This window comes from Fusarium pseudograminearum, chromosome 1 (genome assembly GCF_000303195.2).
Source record: "Fusarium pseudograminearum CS3096 chromosome 1, whole genome shotgun sequence".
Classification (NCBI taxonomy): domain Eukaryota; kingdom Fungi; phylum Ascomycota; class Sordariomycetes; order Hypocreales; family Nectriaceae; genus Fusarium; species Fusarium pseudograminearum.
Window position 1 is genome coordinate 2127571 of NC_031951.1, and position 19235 is coordinate 2146805.

Here is a 19235-nt window from a genome sequence, read left to right on the forward strand (position 1 = left end):
CCCCCCCCTTTTACAAGGGCTTTCAAGATGCAATATTGCACTACAGCCTATTGGGTAGTGTATGTGATTTGATGCAGTGTTTTTTCAACAAGGAAATGTCTAGTTAATGGTAATGTCGAGTGCCTATCTCCATTATGGCCCGGACACGCCGTGGCTTGATGAAAACCCATCCTATTTCCAAACATGGGAACTGTCTCCGGAGCGAGGAACGATCGATTGACACTCGTCATCCTCTAGTTTAGTTAGACTAGACACTCTTTCTTTTACTACTAGTTTCACCCAAGAGGTTGATCTGATCTCCCCCTAAAGCTAGCTCAGTTGTAAGTGCAAGGCTTGCAAGGCACTTGTCTTTGTTTCCCTCCCTCGGTCGGACGGGCTGGCCAAGTCCAATCACAAAGTGGGCTGGAATAGTGTCTTTTGTTGCAATTCGATTCCTTTTTCATGACCGTTCCTGAATCGGTTGGACGCCAGCCTGATCTTGCTCGCTCGCAATAGGCTTGTTGGGTCGGCTCTACGTTACTAACGAGCCATCCATCCAAGTATGTTGAAAGTTGGTTGGCTACCTAGTAGATGGCAACCTGTTGGTAGTGTTTAGAATCCCAAGTCCAAGGCCAAGGACTACTCTAGTTGATGTTTGCTACTGTCATCAACGGGTTGGTATGGTGGTTGATTGGTAAAAACTAATTATGCAACTCAGCTGATGAAGAAAAAGGAAAGAAAAAAGACCCAAGTTCATGGCACTGGTGTCGCCCTCCCAGCCTTGAAGGCTGAAGTAGCTTAGCTGGTTGGAAAGTTTGCCTGCCCTTAGCTTCCAGCCGTCCCGTCTTGTCCCCATCCCGTTTCTTCTCACAGAGCAGAGCAGAGGTGACCTAGCTGGAAGACGATCGGTTTCCTGAAAAAGGTAATCTTGCGTCTTGATCTGGGATAAAACAAACCGTCTCAGTCACTGAAGCCACATATATGCTTATCTTTGACATATTTGGGTTGCCCTAATAACCATGTGGCGAACATGGCAAAAATCTTTCTGTCATGGGCAAGCGTGTGCATCTCGGTCAGTGCTCCTGTACCTGTCTCAGAGAGCGACGATCATCGTCATGGCCCGTCTTGTTACCGTTCCAGGGGTCCGGGTGAAGATAACCGACGAGGGGGAGATATTGGATTGTCACTTGGAGTTGGGAGTTGGTCGAAGATCGTTTGTCACTGGCGGCTGGTAGTAGTTTGACACTTTGAGCCAAGGCAACCAATTAGCGGTTGCTCAAAGCGAAGAGCGAGTTTAGTCTCTGTGTGGCATCTCACAGTGTATGCATGTATTCAAATCGATGTGGCTCATATATCGACCAGTAAGGAAGTAGGGTGATTTACGAAACATAACGTGTACGCCACAAGCTTTCCAGCTCTCACCTGTTTACATCAGACGTCAGCAACTTTGGACGGTTTCGTCGTTTGGGTTGTCCCCAAAACTCAACCAACAATCAACGTTGGTATGCAGATCAGAGGGGTTGCCTGAAAGTGTAACTGAAAGAGAAATAGAACACGATAAGAGGTTTTAACCTGTGGATCTGTACAACTGACTCAAGTGGCTACAGATATATGACAGAACATGACAAGAAAAGGAAGCCATCGCGGATAATATTCCCAATCGAGGTCCCCATCTTCTTCGGAACCGAAGACCACCATGTGGCCGACTCGGAAAGATTTGGTCATCAAGAAGCCCAGACTACAGCTTGAGTGGGAACCCGGCGGAGCCAATCAAGAAAAACGATCAAAGCGTTTCATCTTTTGGGTGGAATAATTAAAGTTTTCTCATGGTGAATAAACTTTGCTCAACAGCTCTTGAAAGCATGTTTTGGTCACTTACAATCCAGCCTCATCACGTGTCTTCGCGCTGTCACATATCGCATCCTATGCCCCCCCATGGCGGGTCTTCCCCCACCTGGAAATGGGGCTCTTAAGCTAACAGCCCGGAAGTTCAAGACTTCAAGAGCCCAGACAAGACTGGTTGGGGTTTTCGATTTCGAGGCTTCAGCAAGTTCCCCGAGTCCAAGACCATCAAAGTTTTGACTTGTTGATGTTGGCGTTTTGCTGCGAGATCTATCACAAACCTTCTTTTCGCCTCACGCTTGTCAATATAACTCCGACGGAATTACACCTCACAATCACTGAATAGCTTCCTACACCTGACTCTATTACCTACCTTGTCCGCCTGACAAGGACTGACCCGCCACCATGTTGGAGCTTCATGTTTGGGGTTCAGCCTTTGGCTTGCCGTCAATCGATCCCGAATGTCTTGCCGTTATCACATACCTGCATAGCTCTAATCCCGCATCCGCTTGGCGCTTGATTCCTAGCAATGACCCTTCTGTCAGCCCGTCCAGTATGGCTTGCCCGTCCCGCTGTCTCACCTTGCCTTGCCTTGCCTTATCCGAACCTTGTTCATTGCTGACCGTTTCATCCAGATACGCTTCCCGCGCTTCATCATGAGGGCGTCTGGATATCGGGCTTTGCACCCATCGTTCAGTACTTGACCGACAAGTCACTCGGTGACAACTTGGACGCCGAGCTGACGTCCCTGGATCATGCTGATCGTGTTGCATACGCCGCCTTCTTGTCTGCTCATGCTGCTCCTCTGCTGGATCTCTCACTCTATGTCTCGGCCGCCAACTGGTCAGCTACCACCAGACCCGCCTTCAGCACTCTATTACCATTCCCATTGACATGGACAGTTCCGCCATTGCTCCGTGCTGAGGCCGTCAAGCGAGTTGAGCATCTGGGCTTTGCTGATATGGACACCGATTTTGACCCCAATGGAGGCCTTCACCTATCATCAGGAAGGGATGCTTTGCCAGAAACCTTCCGGCGGCATATCCCTGCTCGGACAAAGAAGACCATCCACGAAGAGATGACCCCTGAACAAGCGGTTCTCATCCGACTCTACGGAATCACAGAAGACTGCCTCTCTGTGGTGGATGACTTCCTCAAGTATGGTTCTGAGGAGGAGGCATATGGATTCTTCGAGGGCACCGAACTCTCCTCTTTGGACTGCCTGGCATTTGGCTATCTTGCCCTAATGCGCGATGCCCCCGTACCAAGATCTTTCTTGAAAGACTGGCTCATGAAGAAGACCCCGCGTCTGTATAAGTTTGTTGATCATATCAAGATAAGACATCTGCAAAACTCGGGTTCCTTGCCCTGGGTTGAATCAAGCCAAAATACGGTGCTACGTATTGGCGCCCGGACTCTTCACAGCGTACTCCATAATGTCCCTGGCCTTGGTGAAGAGTATGCGACTGAGGTACGAAAACGTGCTGAAGGAGGCATCACTGGCATTGACAGCAGGTCCCTTATGCTGGCTTTGAGTCTCCTTGCCACAGGTGCTGCTCTCGGATATAGTTACCACACATACAAGGCGATGCAACCTTTTGGATCCAGGATACAAGTCTGGCAATCATTCCAGAACAGATCAAGGTCGAGTGAATTTGGAGCTCTTGGTAGCATGTTGGGCAGCGTGTTAGGGGGACCATCGGGAGCACCTCAGCCTTCTCACTTGTCGAGCCAGGCTCGTTTCATCGAGACTGACACAGAGGTTGACTAGAAGGATGATGAAGAAATATTGTAACATTATTGTACACTTAATGACAAACCAACTATCAAATATCTCCTGTTTGAAGGGGACACTAGAAAACATTTCCCTTTTTCATCTAAGTACTTTAAACTATCATGTTGCTTTCATGCAATGTAGGAGCTGTGCTTTTCACAGCCATATTCGTGGTTCCCTTTCCTCTCTGACAATCGTTTTATATCTGTCTGATCTCTTTACCTGCCATATCAGGGCGGTCAATCTCCCATTCATCTCTCAGCACCGCAAATGTCAGATCTGTCACCAGTAAGCTCTGACCCAGACTCCAGACAAGAGTAATGGCATAGAAGAAGTTGGCATTGCCACTTCCTGCATAGATCCAGAGGTGATAAAAGGCTGGCCCAAGGAACGTCGCGTACAGTAAAGTCGATGTAGTGACAAAAGCGTATCGCAGGAGCGGGAAGACATGTCGAAACAGGGGAACCACAGAAAGGAACAGACTCGCATCCGCAAGCGAAGGGTAGGGCTTGAAGATGGAGAAAGTACCAAGAAGAATGGTCAACACAGCCAATGGCTGAGGGCGTAGACGAATAGAGAGCGCCGCAGGATAAGATGCGAGGTGCAGCCAGAAAACACCGAGAAAGAAGGCTCTGAACGAGTCAAACATCTCAATGAAGAAGTACCACCATAATCCAACGTTGGGGGTCAGGTCTGACAAGGTCAACTGAATGCCATATGTGCGAGCAAGGAATTCCCAAGAATTGTTGGCAAGCAAGAAAGACATGCCCAACAAGGACACCATACATCCAGCCACAACGGCTACGCTAGTGGTAGCGAACTTGGAAGACGAAGCAACCCGGCGCTTTTCGACTTGACAGTCATATGCAAGAAGAACGAGAGGGGGCAGAAGTAGGATAGGGTACATCGACAAGTAAGAGGCGAACGATAGAGCGACCATGGCGTTGAAGGGAGAGCCCTGGATAGCCTTGGTGATGGCCAAGAGGATGGCACAATTGGTGAAGACACCTGTCGATCGTCCAATACATGTGGCGATCGTGTATGGGTTGAACAAGAAGCTGTCGCCAGTTAGTACTGCTATTCTGAACTCAGAATCAACGTCTCCCTTACCCAGCAGCAACTGCAGCGCTACCAAACTTATTGGCACGGCGCGGTGATTTAAACAGTCTCGGATTGCTCGCCACACCCGAATCAGCAATCTTGTAGAGCGCATCGGCGCTCAAGAGGTCCACGGCGATATAAAGTAAATGTGTAAAGATAGGCCAGCTCTTTACATCGGGGAGTAGTGAGAACAAGGGCAACAGCAGCGGCGCCTGGTGGAAGACACCACCCTCGTAAGGAGAAACATTATTCGTATATAAGAAGAGCCCTTCTTGTACTGTGTATTTGTAAGCCTTGAACCCTCCAAGAATCGTCATGCGACGAGGGTTGCTACTTGCAGCGCTTGAAGCTCGTGACGGGGGTTGATATCTCGACGCGACCAGTTAGTAGATCGGGTAGGCCTGGAAATGCGAGAAAGAGAACAAGTCGGAGCAGAGCAGCGCCGGCAAAGACGCTTGCTTTGCCTCGCAACGTCATTGTGTCAGACATTGCATGCTCCGAATGAATGTTGTAGGTATAAACAGCCGGATGAGTTCGCGATATAGTCCCCCTCTATGAGATAGGTTGGAGGCCACTTGGCGGGTTGAGCTCCCTCCATCCTTGGCGGCCCCTCCACCTTCGGGAGAGGGGCCGCTGGAAGAGCCGCTGTAGCTCTTCCCGGAGCTCCACTGTATTCGCTGAATTGGCGATGCTAGGCGCTGGAATTGCGCTCAAGGGTGCTGCACATGTGCCCCGGGCGGTGAAGGCAGAAAGAGCCAATGGCAAGCTCCCAATCGGGACTTAGTCCGCATTAGCGCCGGATCAAGGCGGTACAGTCTGGCATAAAATTTCACGTTGGAAAAAAAAGTTGCAAGATTGTTAGGAAAAAAGTGCCCCGCTGGTTTCGTTGCGAAATACAAACTACCAACAAAACACCACATCTTTCAGCAACAATGCCTCGGATAAAGAAGAAGGGTCAGGCCGGTGCCTCCAAGAACTACGTTACCCGAAACCAGGCGATTCGGAAACTACAAATCAGCCTTCCCGACTTCCGAAAGCTATGCATTTGGAAGGGGATCTATCCTCGCGAGCCCCGAAGCAGAAAGAAGGTTTCCAAGTCATCCACCAGCTCGACCACCTTCTACTACACCAAGGACATCCAGTACCTGCTCCATGAGCCGCTGCTTCAAAAGTTCCGCGACCAAAAGGTTCTCGAGAAGAAGATCTCTCGTGCGCTCGGTCGAGGCGATGTCACTGATGCCGCCCGTCTCGAGGGAAACGCTGCACGACCTGAGAAGACTGGAAAGCCTCGCTACACTCTTGACCATGTCATTCGCGAGCGCTACCCTACCTTCATCGACGCTATCCGCGATCTCGATGACTGCCTGTCAATGCTCTTCCTCTTCGCCAATCTGCCTTCAACAAGCTCAGTCCCTGCTAAGATGATCGCTCGTTGCGAGCGCCTCTGCCTCGAGTTCCAACACTATCTCATTGTGTCCAAGAGCGTTACCAAGTCTTTCCTCTCCATCAAGGGTATCTACTACCAGGCAAACATTCAGGGCGAGGAGGTTCTCTGGCTCGTGCCTTACAAGTTCAACCAGCGCGTTGTCGGCGATGTTGACTTCCGTATCATGGGTACTTTCATTGAGTTCTACATGACCCTGCTTGGCTTTGTCAACTTCCGACTTTACACTACTCTCGGCCTTAAGTACCCTCCCAAGTTCGACCAGGCCAAGGACGAGGCCGGTGCTGAGCTCGGCGCCTTCACCCTCGAGGGCAAGACTCTGGTCGGCGCTGACGAGAAGGAGCAGAAGACACTGGAGGCTTCTGAGCACAAGCCCGACCCTAAGGTCCAGGCTGCCGTCAACAAGGTTATCAAGAAGATCAAGGGCAATGCCGGCGACGAGTCGACAGATGCGACCGAGGTGGAGGGAGAGGAACAGAGTGGCGCAATTGACAAGTTCGAGCCTGCAGCCCCCGGTGGTGATATCCTTCCCCAGCCTTCCAACACTGGAAGCAACCCCAACAGCCTCTTCTCCAACATCACCGTCTATCTCTCTCGCGAAACCCCACGACAACCTCTCGAATTCCTCCTCAAGTCTTTCGGCTGCAGGCGTGTTGGCTGGGACGCCGTTCTTGGCGATGGCGCTTTCACCACCAACGAGCTTGACCCCAACATCACCCACCAGGTTGTTGACCGACCTCCTATCGAGGCTACTGGCGACGAGGAGGAGGCCAATGGTGACGACAACCAGACATCACAGAAGCTTGCTGCCAACCGACGAGTCCCTGGACGAACATACATCCAGCCTCAATGGGTTTGGGACAGTGTTAACGATGGCGAGTTGAAGGAAGCTCATCTGTACGCTCCTGGCGCTGCGCTCCCTCCCCATCTGAGCCCCTTCGTGAGGAACGTCCAGGGCGCATACGACCCCACTGTTCCTCTGGAAGAGCAAGAGCCCGAGGCTGAGGCCATCGAGGCCCAGAGTGACGGCGAGGATGAAGTTGACGACACCGCTGAGGGCATGGATGTTGCTGACTCTGATGAAGGAGAGGGCGAGGATGATGAGTTCGGCGGTTTCTCTGCCGATGAGCAAGAAGATGATGAAGAAGAAGAGGAGGAGGATGCTGAGCAACGGCAAGACGAGCTCGAGGCTGAGCTTACTGGCGGTGCTGTCAAGTCCAAGAACACAAACGCTAAGGCTAAGGCTAAGGATGAGGCCCGCAAGGCTCTTTCTAAGAAGGCTAAGGAGGAGGCCGAGGATCTTGATCGTGCAAAGGGTATGCTTAGCAAGAAGAAGAGAAAGCTGTATGAGCAGATGGTGTACACCAACAACAAGAAGAGCGCCGAGGACCAGAAGCTGCGGGCAAAGAGGAGAAGGTTTGAAAAGGAAAAGAACAAGGGCAAGGCTCAGGCGTAATGTAAGGCTGTTTTATACCATTCCGATAGATTCTAGTTATACGCGTTTAAAAGCATTTATTGAGTGTTCTACATCTTGATACATATTGCTGGGTGATTGATTGTCTTAAGGTTTAGAAATAGTTGGTGCCTGTGAGGTGGATAAAGGTAACCTGACTTTTTACTTTATGACTTTTACCTCTTAAAAAAAAACTTGAACCTCACATCAAACTCACATTTCCTAGCCAACATAACTGGCCAATATACTCATTTGATTATGTGACCTTTTGCAATCTGGCTTGACTCATATATTCATTATTTTCTTCATAACAATCATTTAGCATCAAATAACCATGGAAGCCAGTGCCACCGCCTGGGAATTAGATAGCGATGAGATCGCTTCTATTGCCTCTGAAGACTTGCACGCCCACAGACCAAATCGCTGGACGGGGCCCAAGTCGACATGGCGCACGTTAACGGAAGAAGACCGTCTGCTATGGCAATCAATGAAACAAATCCAAGATCAGAATCTTGCAGTACATTTATATGATACCTTTGCTCTCAAGCGACAAGGTCAAAACGAGGCAACGGCTCAAGATCTAGTTGTCAAGACAGTAAGGAACCCCCCAAAATCTAATATTAACGTATACATGAGACTAATGGAGGAATACAGGAGTCTGGCCAAGATGGTGTCTGGGCACCGCCCAAGTCATGGACTGCATGGCCACTCAAACACAAACATGTACATAAACAACGGCTAGTCGACGGACAGCATGACGAAGATGATCGCTTTACCTTTCGCAGACAGGAAGAGATCTTGCCAAGTACTGAGTTGGAAGAGGAGATCTCGGCCACCATACTGAGGACCGCCAAGCGCCGCTTTCGCAAGAAGAAGAGCAAGATGGCCAAGCCATCTATTGAAGACTCTCAACCGCATTCTATTGAGAGTGGCGACAGCACGCCCAATGTATTATCACGGGAGTCGTCAGCCAAACCAGACACAGAAGAAGAGAATGGAAAGATGGCGCTCGACGATGACGAGGTCACTCCAACCCGCAAGCGGCAGAGTCCAAAGACATATGAGCCAGTAGAGTCTACCAACGACGAGGCATCGTATGCGCTTTTGCGGCCATCAACCCGGCACATTCTCTCAAAGCTCGATGATACACTCACTATTCTTCAAAATTCACGAGAAGCGGGCATGAACTACGTATCCGAATCCTCAACTGAGGAAGAATCAGACAACCAAAGCCAAAGCGGAAAGAAGAAATCTCGTGGCCGCCCCAGAAAGATTACACCAGAGGGAGCCTCATCCGCATCCACCTCACCAGCTCGCGGTGGGAAAACCAGTAGACGTGGGCGTCCCCGAAAAGTTCATGTTCCCCGCGACGGAGAAACACAGGAGGAAATGGCTGAACGTATCGCCCGTGAAACTCACCGAAAGATGCCTATCACAACAGAAGACAGGGACGCAGCTTTTGAGGAATGGATCCGAAAAGGCGATGAGGTTATTGAGCGCGAGCGATCTTTGTCTATCAAGCGCGCGAGGTCTCAAGGTACTGACACAGGAGACGAGTCGGCATCGAGCACAAACGTGGAGCGCAAGCGGGTTAGACTGGGTCTTCGTGACTGGAGCGATGTACTCGGCGCAGCCGCCATAGCAGGGTTCTCTGGCGATGTCATCGCGAGAACAGCAAGAAGATGCGCTGATTTGTTCGGAGAGGGTATGGTAGTTCGGACATTGAATGAGGTGCCTGCTACAAAGAACAAGGGTACCACTTCTATCGAGTACCGTCCGGAGCCTATCCAGCTATCCTACTCAGACTCGGACGCCGACGATGAAAGCGACGATGGCGCAGACCTCGCACAACGGCGTGTTGCATCCCGTCAAGTCTCTCTCGCCCACTCCAGCCGCAGTCCTGATTCTATCCATAGCGGTAGCCGTCGCTCAACACGATCCCCAGGACCTCCATCCGCGGCCCCGACCCGATCCCGTTCTGGCTCCACAGGCGGCCTGGTGTTCTGCCCGATCCCTTCATGTGACCGGGCAGCAAACGGCTTCAATCGCAAATACAACTTGCGACGACATATGGAGCTTGTGCACCAGGGACAGACAGAGGAGCTAGATAGTGACGAGGAGGTGGTCGGTGGTGTACATGTCGATGGCTTTCTGAAGCCCATCGTGCCAGGGAGGGGATGGAGAGGCGAAGATACTATGCAGAGACAGAGGAGGAAGAAGGAATGGGGAGAAAGATCTGGGACGAGTCGGGAAGCAAGTTACGCAGAACAGGATTTCTCTTTTTAGAAAGAAGAAGAACCATCTCCGTAGAAGAGGATGACTCTGAGCGTACTTCTTTTAAGGAAAGATATAGTTTACTGCTGTTGAACCAAGCAAGTCGAAATGATACCACCTCAGAAAGATAATGCATCAGCTATAGTCTCAATTTGACAATGACCGCAGAGTCTACGCTCCGAATAGTTGTTTTAAGCCTTGTCAAGCATAATTCATGAGTAACAAGAAAATCCAGAATCATGCAGATGTCATTACTTTGATTGTCTAAAACTCAAAAGGGTATCAACGTACTCAAGTAACCCTACAATAAAACCAGACAAAAGGAACAGGAATGAATGTTAACCCATCATGGCTATGCTTCGCACAACACCAAACTCCAGATCCAGAAACACGCTTTACATATAAACACTCAAGAGACAAGTATCGTGACAGACAAGTCTAGTTGATTCTAGGGCTTTTCCTCCTAGACAAACTCTCCTCGAGCGCCGTCGGGAGTACGTTCTCGCCGCCCTCGGAGATGATTGGGTCCCTGCTACCAACCTTCTTCGTGCTGCGAGTCACACGCGTGGGACGCTTAAATAGAGGCATCGTGCGCTCGGGAGGCATGGATATTATGCTGGACCGAGGGTTGTAGTTGGCTGTCCCCGTTGTGAGACTACCTGGCACATTGGGGTTCACCTCTCGAAGACTAGAGGGCATACCCATATGCTCAGAGGCGCTAACCATGGACATGCGAGTTGCTGGGCGAACCGGAGAAGTCATCATCTTGTGAGGGGAGGAGTCGAGGTCAGCAAAGACAATTGTAGCGTCCTTGTCGGCCGACTCGCCGTGCTTTGTTGGTGTGATGACTTCGTCAATGCTTGAAATAATAAGATCGTGGTCTTCGGTGCGAGGGAGATCGGTAGGGTAGTGGTATTGGACCTTTGCGGGTGTTTCGCCGGTAGGCTGGTATTCTTGAAGAGCCGCACCAGCGACATCTTCACGTAGGTTGGCAAGAGGCTGGCAGAGTTGATCCTTCAGAGGTTCCAGACAATCCTGAAGATCGCCAAGGTCAACCTCCATTTCCTCGCCAAGGTTCTTGACGCGGTCGAACGTGGACTTGAAGTGAGCAGAAATGTTTCCAAAGGACTCCTCGACAGTATTAGATAAAGCATCAACGGATTGGCTGTGAGTTTCGTGGTGGTGACCGTTTTCAGTTCTGGCACGAGTGACGAAATCGTCGAGAGCTTCCATCTGAACATCGAGATCCTTGATCTGCTCATCGACAGCACGAACAGTCTCGGCATGGACAGACTTGGCAGTGGCTTGAATGGAACTACTGTGGCCATCGGCGGCTGTCCAGTCATCCTTGAGCTTCGTCTTGAGTTGGTCCCGAGACTTCTTGACTTCCTCCAACATTTCACCTTCCTTGAGATCCCACGAAGACATACCCTCGCCATATGTATCAACGGCCTGCTCAAGGTTGGTGCTGGTAGAAGTGATGGTCTTCTGGATCTCAGAGGCGGTGGCCTGCATACGCGACTCCTGGGTTTCGGCTTGGGTGTTGATGAGAGTCGAGATCTGAGCCATTAATTTCTGACGATCGTCAACAGCCAAGCGACGCTCCTCAGCAAGGGCATCTTGAATTCGAGAGGAGATAGTAGCGTTCTGCAGAACGATGGTGTTGGTTGCGGATTGGAGTTGTCGCTTCAAGTTGTCGCACTCAGCTCGTTGGGCTGTGATGTGCTTGACAAGTTCTTCAAAAACAGACTTGAAATCTTTCCCAAGGGCACTATAGGAGTTGTGGAGCTGTGGCGCGTTAGTGATTGCTCTAAAGTAGAAAGTGATATACTGTACCTGTCCATGGAAAGCGGTCATCTCGTTCATCATGTCCGCTGCTATTCTCTCGGCAGAGTGAGAGATGGACTGCAGGCTCTCTCCCATTCGCTCTTTGACTGTATCACGAACAACCTTGATCTCCTCCAAAACCCCATCCATATCATCCTTTGACTTTTGCTTAGATTCGAGCAATTCTTTCTTGGAATCGGCAAAGGTACTCAAGTGCTCATCGAGGAACGCTTGTGTACTTGATAGCTTCCGTAGCTCTTCGTCGACAAAGCTACCCATACGATGTCCAACAGAGGCGATATGTTCTTGCTGCTCCTCTTGGAACTCTCCAATTCGGCGTTCGACCATGGATGTCACATCAGCGACCTGATTCTGAGATGTTGTCCAGGTGTTTCGGTTGATAGACTGTAAATCCGACTTTCGCCTGTTCTTGGCATGAAGACCACCAACATCACTGACTGTCTTGTGCAGCTTGTCGATGAGTTCTCCGCCAACTTCGGTAAGCTTCTGTTCCGTCTTTTGGTGCGCCTTTCTAATCTTGGTCTCCTCAGAAAGTGACTGACGTGTTGCTGATAGAACAATCTCTGTCTGGTCCAGTACCTCCTTGGTATCGTCCAACTGGGCCCTCGTACCCTCGTGATCCTTCTTGAGACCCAAAAACGTAGATTGGAGGCTGAAGAGCTCTTGGACCTTGTTGCGCAGGTTCTTTTCGAGGGTGTCAAGTTTGGCGGATTGTTCTTCGTTGACAATACGACGGGACTCGCTCTGTGCTGTCATCTCCTCGTATGACTCGTTAGAAAGGTAGACACCGTTGCGCTGCCGAGTAGCGATCAGTTCACTCTTGAGCCTTTCGATTTCCATGGTAAAATCCTTCAGCAACGTCTTCTTCTCAATCATGGGGTTCATCTGCGGTTTGTTCTTGATGTTCTTGGCCCTGAACGCATACTCTAGTGTTGAAATGGTTTCTTCCAAGTTGATTTTTGCTGGTGAAATAGTGGCAATAATGCAAGTCTTGGTTCGGCCTCCGAGAGAGTCTTGTAATAGGCGAGTCAACTTCGATTCTCTGTAAGGGATGTGGGAGCCCTTGTCTACAAGAGCATTGATGACTCGGCCAAGGGTCAAGAGAGACTTATTGATGAGACCAGCTTCAGTGGCGCGCTTGTTCTCTGCTCCAGATCTCTGAATGTTCTCACTTCCGGCCAAATCGACAAGGTTCAACTTTCCAGCACTAACAAGAGCTTCAACGCCGTGCTCATTAGGCTTTCGGACATATGTTGTGATAGTAAAGACTGTGTGACTTCGAGAACTGAGATCGTTGCACTTGGTAGCCGCCACCTGACGTTTCAAGCTGCCTTCCTGGAGCACCTTGACACCCTCGGCGGCGTCCTTAATGTGCTTCTCCTCCATTCCCTGAACAATTGTGCTGGCGTGGCCTCGTCGTGATGTGTCGTCGTAAATCTTGAGCTTGGTACCTTCATCGGAGGCGAGCAGGTCGCGGAGCTCTTCGTTGTAAAGTTCGATAAATGAGCACTTAATAGTGCTTTCGGCATTGTCGAGCTCGAGTTTGGTAAAAAGGGTCTGGAGCACTCGAGGGATGATACCGGCATCGTCTGAAAGCATACCCATGGTTTCGGTCATGTCACCAGACATGGTATATGTCTTGCCGGTGCCTGTTTGTCCGTAGGCAAAAATTGTGCAGTTATATCCAGAGAGCATCTAGATGTATGGGTCAGTAACCAGATATTGTGACCTTGTGTATAAGAACCCACCTCGTCTAGAATAGGCTTCACTGTGTCGTCGAAAACCATGTACTGATCGGCCGCTGGGGAGAAGACACGGTCAAAGTTGTAGGAACGATTACTCAAAGCATTTGAACCCATTGACAACTCGACAACCTTTCCCCTGACAGAATCGGCCGTGACAACGACATTGCTGTTCTCTTTGACCTCGCGCTCATTGCGTCCTCGACATCGAACAACGACCTGGATGTTTGTTTCCTCGGTGCTGGCTTCGGCCTCGAAATCACGTTCTTTACGCTTAGTACCGATTGTGTTAACAGTGGCGACTGAAGCGACAGATGGAGTTGGTGATGCCGCGCCGTTGCGCGTCGCGGCTGAAGAACCATATCGTGTTGGTGGTGCTCTTGACCCAGCTCTCACGCCTGGGCGGGTGTTCGGGGCGCGTGTGCCTGTTGCGACTCCGATGCGGCTTTGCTCCCGCTCGGAGCGTGTCGTACGTTGGAACGCCACGATGGGCAACTGTTTGTGGGTTTGGTTTCGGTTCGTTTAACTGTTGGTGAGGGAGAGGCTGCGGGGGATGCCTTGAGAGTGTTTTAGTCGCCGCACATTCGCTTGATCAAGTATGTATCGTTGAAACTTGACAAAAACTCGAATACTTGTTTGGGTACCTAGATCATGGAGGGGTTGCCTGTATGTACGTAGTATAGTTAGTTATGGCTGGCAAGGCTGTTTGACATAAACGGTGAATAGTACAACCGTAAAAGAACCATGGTTGGGATCCACGAGCTAGAGTCAACACGGGCTTGGCGCTTGTCACCATAGCAACGGACCCCTTCTGGGTAACCCAAGGTACCTGTTTAGGCACATCTCACCCACCTACAATGAGACGCACCTATTAAACACCGATGGAAGATACTGAGGTACACATCAATAGGTCACTCATGTCTTGTCATGGTCATCATGAGACATTCTATTTGCCTTCTTCAATAATTTAGAGTGAACGTAAACGGTGTCGCATCCCACATCAAGCCTTGATTCTACTTGGTCAATAGACAATTATGAGTACAATTCCGCTGGCACGACATACTATTCCGTGTCCATCTTGTCAGGGTCGTCTTCTGCCTTTGTGTCTTTCGCTGTTCCTTCGATGTTGTCGTCGCTTTTCGCTCCAGTCGTTACATCGGCAGCATCACCGTTGGTCTTCTCTCCACCTTGATCATCTTCTTCCTTCAGCTTCTTGTTGGCGTCGGCTTCAAGATCTTGCTCTGCCTCTCTTTTCGTGCCGACGCTCTCTGCACCTGGGCTCTTGGCGTCGCTTTCGCCCGCTGCCTCGCCATCAGCGTCGACATCATCTTTGGCCTCTTCATCATCGTCATGTTTCCTGCCTACTGCTGCTTCCACATCGATTCCTTGCATTCCCATGCCACCTTCTGACATGAAACTTGTCGTCGTAGACTGAGGTCCGGTGTCGCTCATACCGATCTCTTCAGGTCCTCTAGCATGAGGTACCTCCTCTTCTTCCTCTGGCGGCTCCTCGTCTTCTTCCTCGTCCATTGTCATGCGCTCCCCTTCGTGGGCAGCTTCTTGAGCTCTCGATAGCTGGCTTACGGGCACCACACCGGCACGTTGTTCCTGGCGCAGGAGTTCTCCCTGTGTAACTCCCCGCGCATGTCCTGTAGAGTGAATACCATTGACACTAACAGAAACGGTCTCGATGCTGCCCACGCCGTTGGGTCCTTCAATGGTCTCGGTGCCCTCGCTGTGAATTTGCGCCCCAGGTGTGTCTTGTGAACTCTCGGGACTCCGTCTTGTCAACCATGGGATGGGTGTCAACAATGCGCCTCCGAGCGCTTCATCTGTGCCCAGCGCTGCTGTTGTTGGATTGCTCCATGCGACTGACACTGCAGGGTCTTGAGGATCTTCACCATTTAGATGCATCGAGGACATGTCGGGAATAGGTGGAGGTAGAGGATATGTGATTGTGCTTGACGTCACTTGCACTACACGGTCGACAGCATGTAGGTAAGGCGCAAGCGCCCTATAATGCGCTTTGGGCCGTAGAATCAGCTCGGCGAGTCGTTGAATAGTGTGAGGAGGATTGGCCTCGAACGTCTCGAGGTGTTTCGTAATGTGGATGAGCATGTCTGCCAACTGCTTTGGTAATGCGCCCTCGATGGGTTGTGTGGCAGGAAGCGACTCGGTCGTCGAAGCGTCGTTGTTTGTTTCCTGGGACGATTCGGCTCGTGGTGGTGATGGCGGCGGCGGAGACTTGTGCGATTCTAGAACAGGATGGTGCGCTGGAGGCGGCGGCGGTAGGTTGGGTATGGGGAAGTCATTGTGTGCGATCTGAGCCGGTCAGTTCATGGGTCCATCGGATTGCAGGTAATGTATGGAGTATAATACCTTGTCCAGTCTGGTAATCATGTAACTGCGCACCGCAGACCAGACATCCCTATTATTATGGTCAGATATTCGCTTTCGCAAAAATATACAAAAATAAAATACTTACTTTTCGACTGCCGCACCCGCGGCGAACTGACTGAGGGGTCCGTTATCACTATCAACCTCCATGATTTTATGATTCGCAAGTAATGATGATATGCGATGATGTTGAATCCACTAAGTCGCGATTGCTGGTCGCGCAGCTCTGTGGTGGGGTTGTAAATATGGGGGTGGCTGTCCCGTTAGATGCATGTATACTTAACCTACACCTTGACGGCGGATGCATTCACATGCCAACCATAACTCAATTAGCACATGGAATGTTTCCTATGACTGTAGAACTGTAAATTTTCCTATCTGATGTTCTAGTACTTGTCTATTTCATGGCAATACTAGTTTATTTCTAGTGCATACGATAACGGTTTGTCACCACATGTGTAAAAGAATCATCTGTTGACAACGCTAACACTAACAACTACCAACAACATCGACAAAGTAAAATCATGCGCTTATGGGTTAACAATGTACGTGCCCAGCAGAATTTGCGATATTACACTGGACGTGTGTCTTGATCTATTATTTCCAAATTACATAAATCCGAATTATTACTAAAGCATATCGCAAATCACAAAGTTCCATCAGTCCGAATTGTCGTAGCTAACCTGATGTCAAATCATCAAACCTGATAAGGGTTATACATCCATTTGGATGGCTCAAACATAGCCTCAAACTTGACGCCATCATATGTTCCAATAGCGCAGCTCAAGTCATGAAAACCTTCCAGGCCTGTAACAGGTAGATCTTCCTCAGCATCAGTCTCCTCATGGAGTGCCCATCCACTTGTCATGGTACCGTTGCGGGTGAAGAAGATATCAACCTGCGGCTTTGGCCCACCGATGGGACGGAGAGTCATGCCGATACCGTACGTGTCACCACGCTGGAAAGGCTGGGTAAAGTCGCGACCACCCCAGCGGTCGTTGACGTACTTGTGTCCGTCGTCACCGTGCACTGCCAGACTGCCGCGGTGCCAGCCTGGCATGCGGAATGAAGGATATGGCAGCGCGGTGAAACCAAGGGCGAGGAATACCTCAGGGCTGTCACGCGCCAGCTTGACTTCATAGTAGATGGTTCTTGGCTGGCCCAGACGTACAGGGTCATGCTCAGTGACCGAGTAAAGTGGGGGATAACCGATAACACAACGATCCGGTGAGTTTTTCTTTGTCCAGCCCTGCCAATGTCCAGGCCGCAACCAGGTGAGCTGGCCATTGAAGCCTACTGGCTCCATGAGACGAATGTTGCCCGCCTGGAGAGCTGCCTTTCCAGTATGATCCATATGAATAGGAGCAGTCATGGGATATGACAGACACCAATCCTCGCCGGCATTAGCCTCATCCTCGGTGGCATTGCTCGTAGGGGATCTTTCGTAGCCGCTAAAGATAGCAGGAGGTGGTGGGAATAGTGAGGTATCAGGGACTGCTACCTCCCAGTCATGCTTGGGCGGAGGGCCAGAAGGAGGCGCATATTCTGGTGCCGCACACTGAGCCGGAGGAGGGCCCGGAGGAGCATCGTATTGTTGCGACGATGATCCATGTCCTGGAGGTGGTCCTGGGGGAGCATCATACTGCGCTCCGGCTTTACTTGGCGGCGGCCCTAGAGGAGCAGAGTATTGCTGCGTTGAAGACTGACCAGGTGGTGGTCCTGGAGGTGGCGCAAAGTCTGAGGCCTGTTTCCTATCCGGAGGTGGTCCTGGAGGTGCTGAATAGCTAGATTCTCCAGCCAATTGGTTTGGATCGTTCTGGGGGTTGTATTTGCTCTTCTTCACATCACCCTGGCTTTGGGATGATGCTGGTCTCTGCGCTGGACGTGGTGCAGGATCATTGTTCTCTTCTTTTTTGCTCCCGAAACACATGACGATGATAAGGCTATGGCGGTGATGGCGATGTTAAGATTAGGGGTTGTCAACTAAGGTCAAGAAAGAAGCGTAGGTATGACGATGTCTGGGCAAGCAAGGATTCAAAAGTGGGCACGTGCAACCACTTATAAGTTTAGGCAATTAGCAAGTGCTGTAGGTTTCACGGTAGGAAATGATGAAGCAGCCCGATACGAATTCAAACATGGAATGATTAAAGACAAAACTAGTATGTTTCTCATGGCATTTATTCAAATTTATGTGTCCTTGTGATATGAGGGGCTGTGCAGACTCAAAGCGGCGTGGTGTTTGTGGAAATTGAGTGGCACAGCCACGGCTTAAAATTGCAAGAAACATACCGCTATACAAGAGTAGTCTACCGAGTGCCATGTAAGGGAATACTATTTTCCTCTCATACTGAATTACATTTTGCCCAAAACTTTGCTAAATGACCATAAAGGCTGACGTTTGATGTTGCATTAAACGTGTAAAAGTACCTCCGCCAGGGTATTGTACACAAAACGGCGATGAGCGAGATGTGCCTACTGGGTAGCAGAAGAGTTCCATGGCCTCATAAGTCCTAGACTGCGTTTTTCAGGCGATTCACCTTTGTACACTAAGTAACATAGGCTAACCCAATATGTAATTTTATCTCTCATGCTTCCAGCAGCCAATTTTTCTGATCCCTCCGAGGTCATTTAAGCTTATAAGTGGTTGCATGTTCCCACTTTTGAATCCCTGCTCCAACATCGTCATACTTTAAACGTCCTTCCTAATAAACAACAACTGCAGATACCTACCTAATCTCAACATCATCATCCCTATCTCGTTGAGCACAACCTCAGCTATCTCTATGAATTATTTGATTATATGGTACACTATAAATATTTATCCATCATCAGATTGTTCTCCCAAGAGCCTATGGCTGGGTTCCAGACAGATTGTTCCATCTGTATTCATTCCGGTGCTCTCTCACTCCGAAGTAAGACATATGCGCGATGTAGAGTTATTCATGGGCGATATAGTAGTAGTAACAGGAGTAATGAAGCACATGCTGTACGAATGTAGACTATTTGTCTCATGCATGGTTGAGGAAGACCGCTGTTGAGAATGGTTGCTGCGCATGGGATCAAATATCATTGGAGTTCTGGTAGATCTGGTAGATCTGTCGAAAATTCGTGTAGTAGGAGTGCGCGATGACACTTCTGTGTTGCTCTGGTCTGCATTGTTTAGAGTATATAGAGTTAATCAAAGGGTGGCTAGCATCTGGATTTGCTGCTGGACGGCCTATTCTTGTTCGAGGTGTTTCATGCTTTCGGCACTTATCTTTGGGATGTCCCTAATTTCCACACTCTAGAATGAGTGGTTTTACGACAGTAAACAACAACAGAGAGGCAGCATACATTGGCACATGGATCGCTTTGGATTGAGTAATGGCATTAATTGCTTCG

The 19235-nt window shown here is 49.9% G+C and overlaps 6 protein-coding genes across 6 annotated transcripts; 3 read left to right on the forward strand and 3 right to left on the reverse strand.

The window, feature by feature from the left end:
- Positions 1–2226: 2226 nt before the first annotated feature.
- Positions 2227–3592, forward strand: FPSE_00302 (uncharacterized protein; the record flags this gene model as incomplete). The annotated part of the gene is made up of 2 exons (XM_009253422.1): positions 2227–2374; positions 2457–3592. The coding sequence occupies 2 exons, from the start codon at positions 2227–2229 to the stop codon at positions 3590–3592; spliced, it is 1284 nt and encodes a 427-aa protein (XP_009251697.1).
- A 134-nt stretch (positions 3593–3726) lies between these two features.
- Positions 3727–5013, reverse strand: FPSE_00303 (uncharacterized protein; the record flags this gene model as incomplete). Its single annotated transcript, XM_009253423.1, has 3 exons — positions 3727–3782; positions 3818–4653; positions 4706–5013. The coding sequence occupies 3 exons, from the start codon at positions 5011–5013 to the stop codon at positions 3727–3729; spliced, it is 1200 nt and encodes a 399-aa protein (XP_009251698.1).
- A 615-nt stretch (positions 5014–5628) lies between these two features.
- On the forward strand, positions 5629–7596 carry FPSE_00304 (uncharacterized protein; the record flags this gene model as incomplete). The annotated part of the gene is made up of 1 exon (XM_009253424.1): positions 5629–7596. One exon carries the CDS (start codon positions 5629–5631, stop codon positions 7594–7596), a length of 1968 nt encoding a protein of 655 aa, XP_009251699.1.
- A 331-nt stretch (positions 7597–7927) lies between these two features.
- On the forward strand, positions 7928–9879 carry FPSE_00305 (uncharacterized protein; the record flags this gene model as incomplete). Its single annotated transcript, XM_009253425.1, has 2 exons — positions 7928–8188; positions 8248–9879. 2 exons carry the CDS (start codon positions 7928–7930, stop codon positions 9877–9879), a joined length of 1893 nt encoding a protein of 630 aa, XP_009251700.1.
- A 426-nt stretch (positions 9880–10305) lies between these two features.
- On the reverse strand, positions 10306–16004 carry FPSE_00306 (uncharacterized protein; the record flags this gene model as incomplete). The annotated part of the gene is made up of 6 exons (XM_009253426.1): positions 10306–11655; positions 11704–13410; positions 13464–13902; positions 14521–15779; positions 15837–15885; positions 15943–16004. 6 exons carry the CDS (start codon positions 16002–16004, stop codon positions 10306–10308), a joined length of 4866 nt encoding a protein of 1621 aa, XP_009251701.1.
- Positions 16005–16551: 547 nt separating this feature from the next.
- Positions 16552–17784, reverse strand: FPSE_00307 (uncharacterized protein; the record flags this gene model as incomplete). Its single annotated transcript, XM_009253427.1, has 1 exon — positions 16552–17784. The coding sequence occupies one exon, from the start codon at positions 17782–17784 to the stop codon at positions 16552–16554; it is 1233 nt and encodes a 410-aa protein (XP_009251702.1).
- Between the last annotated feature and the right edge of the window lie 1451 nt (positions 17785–19235).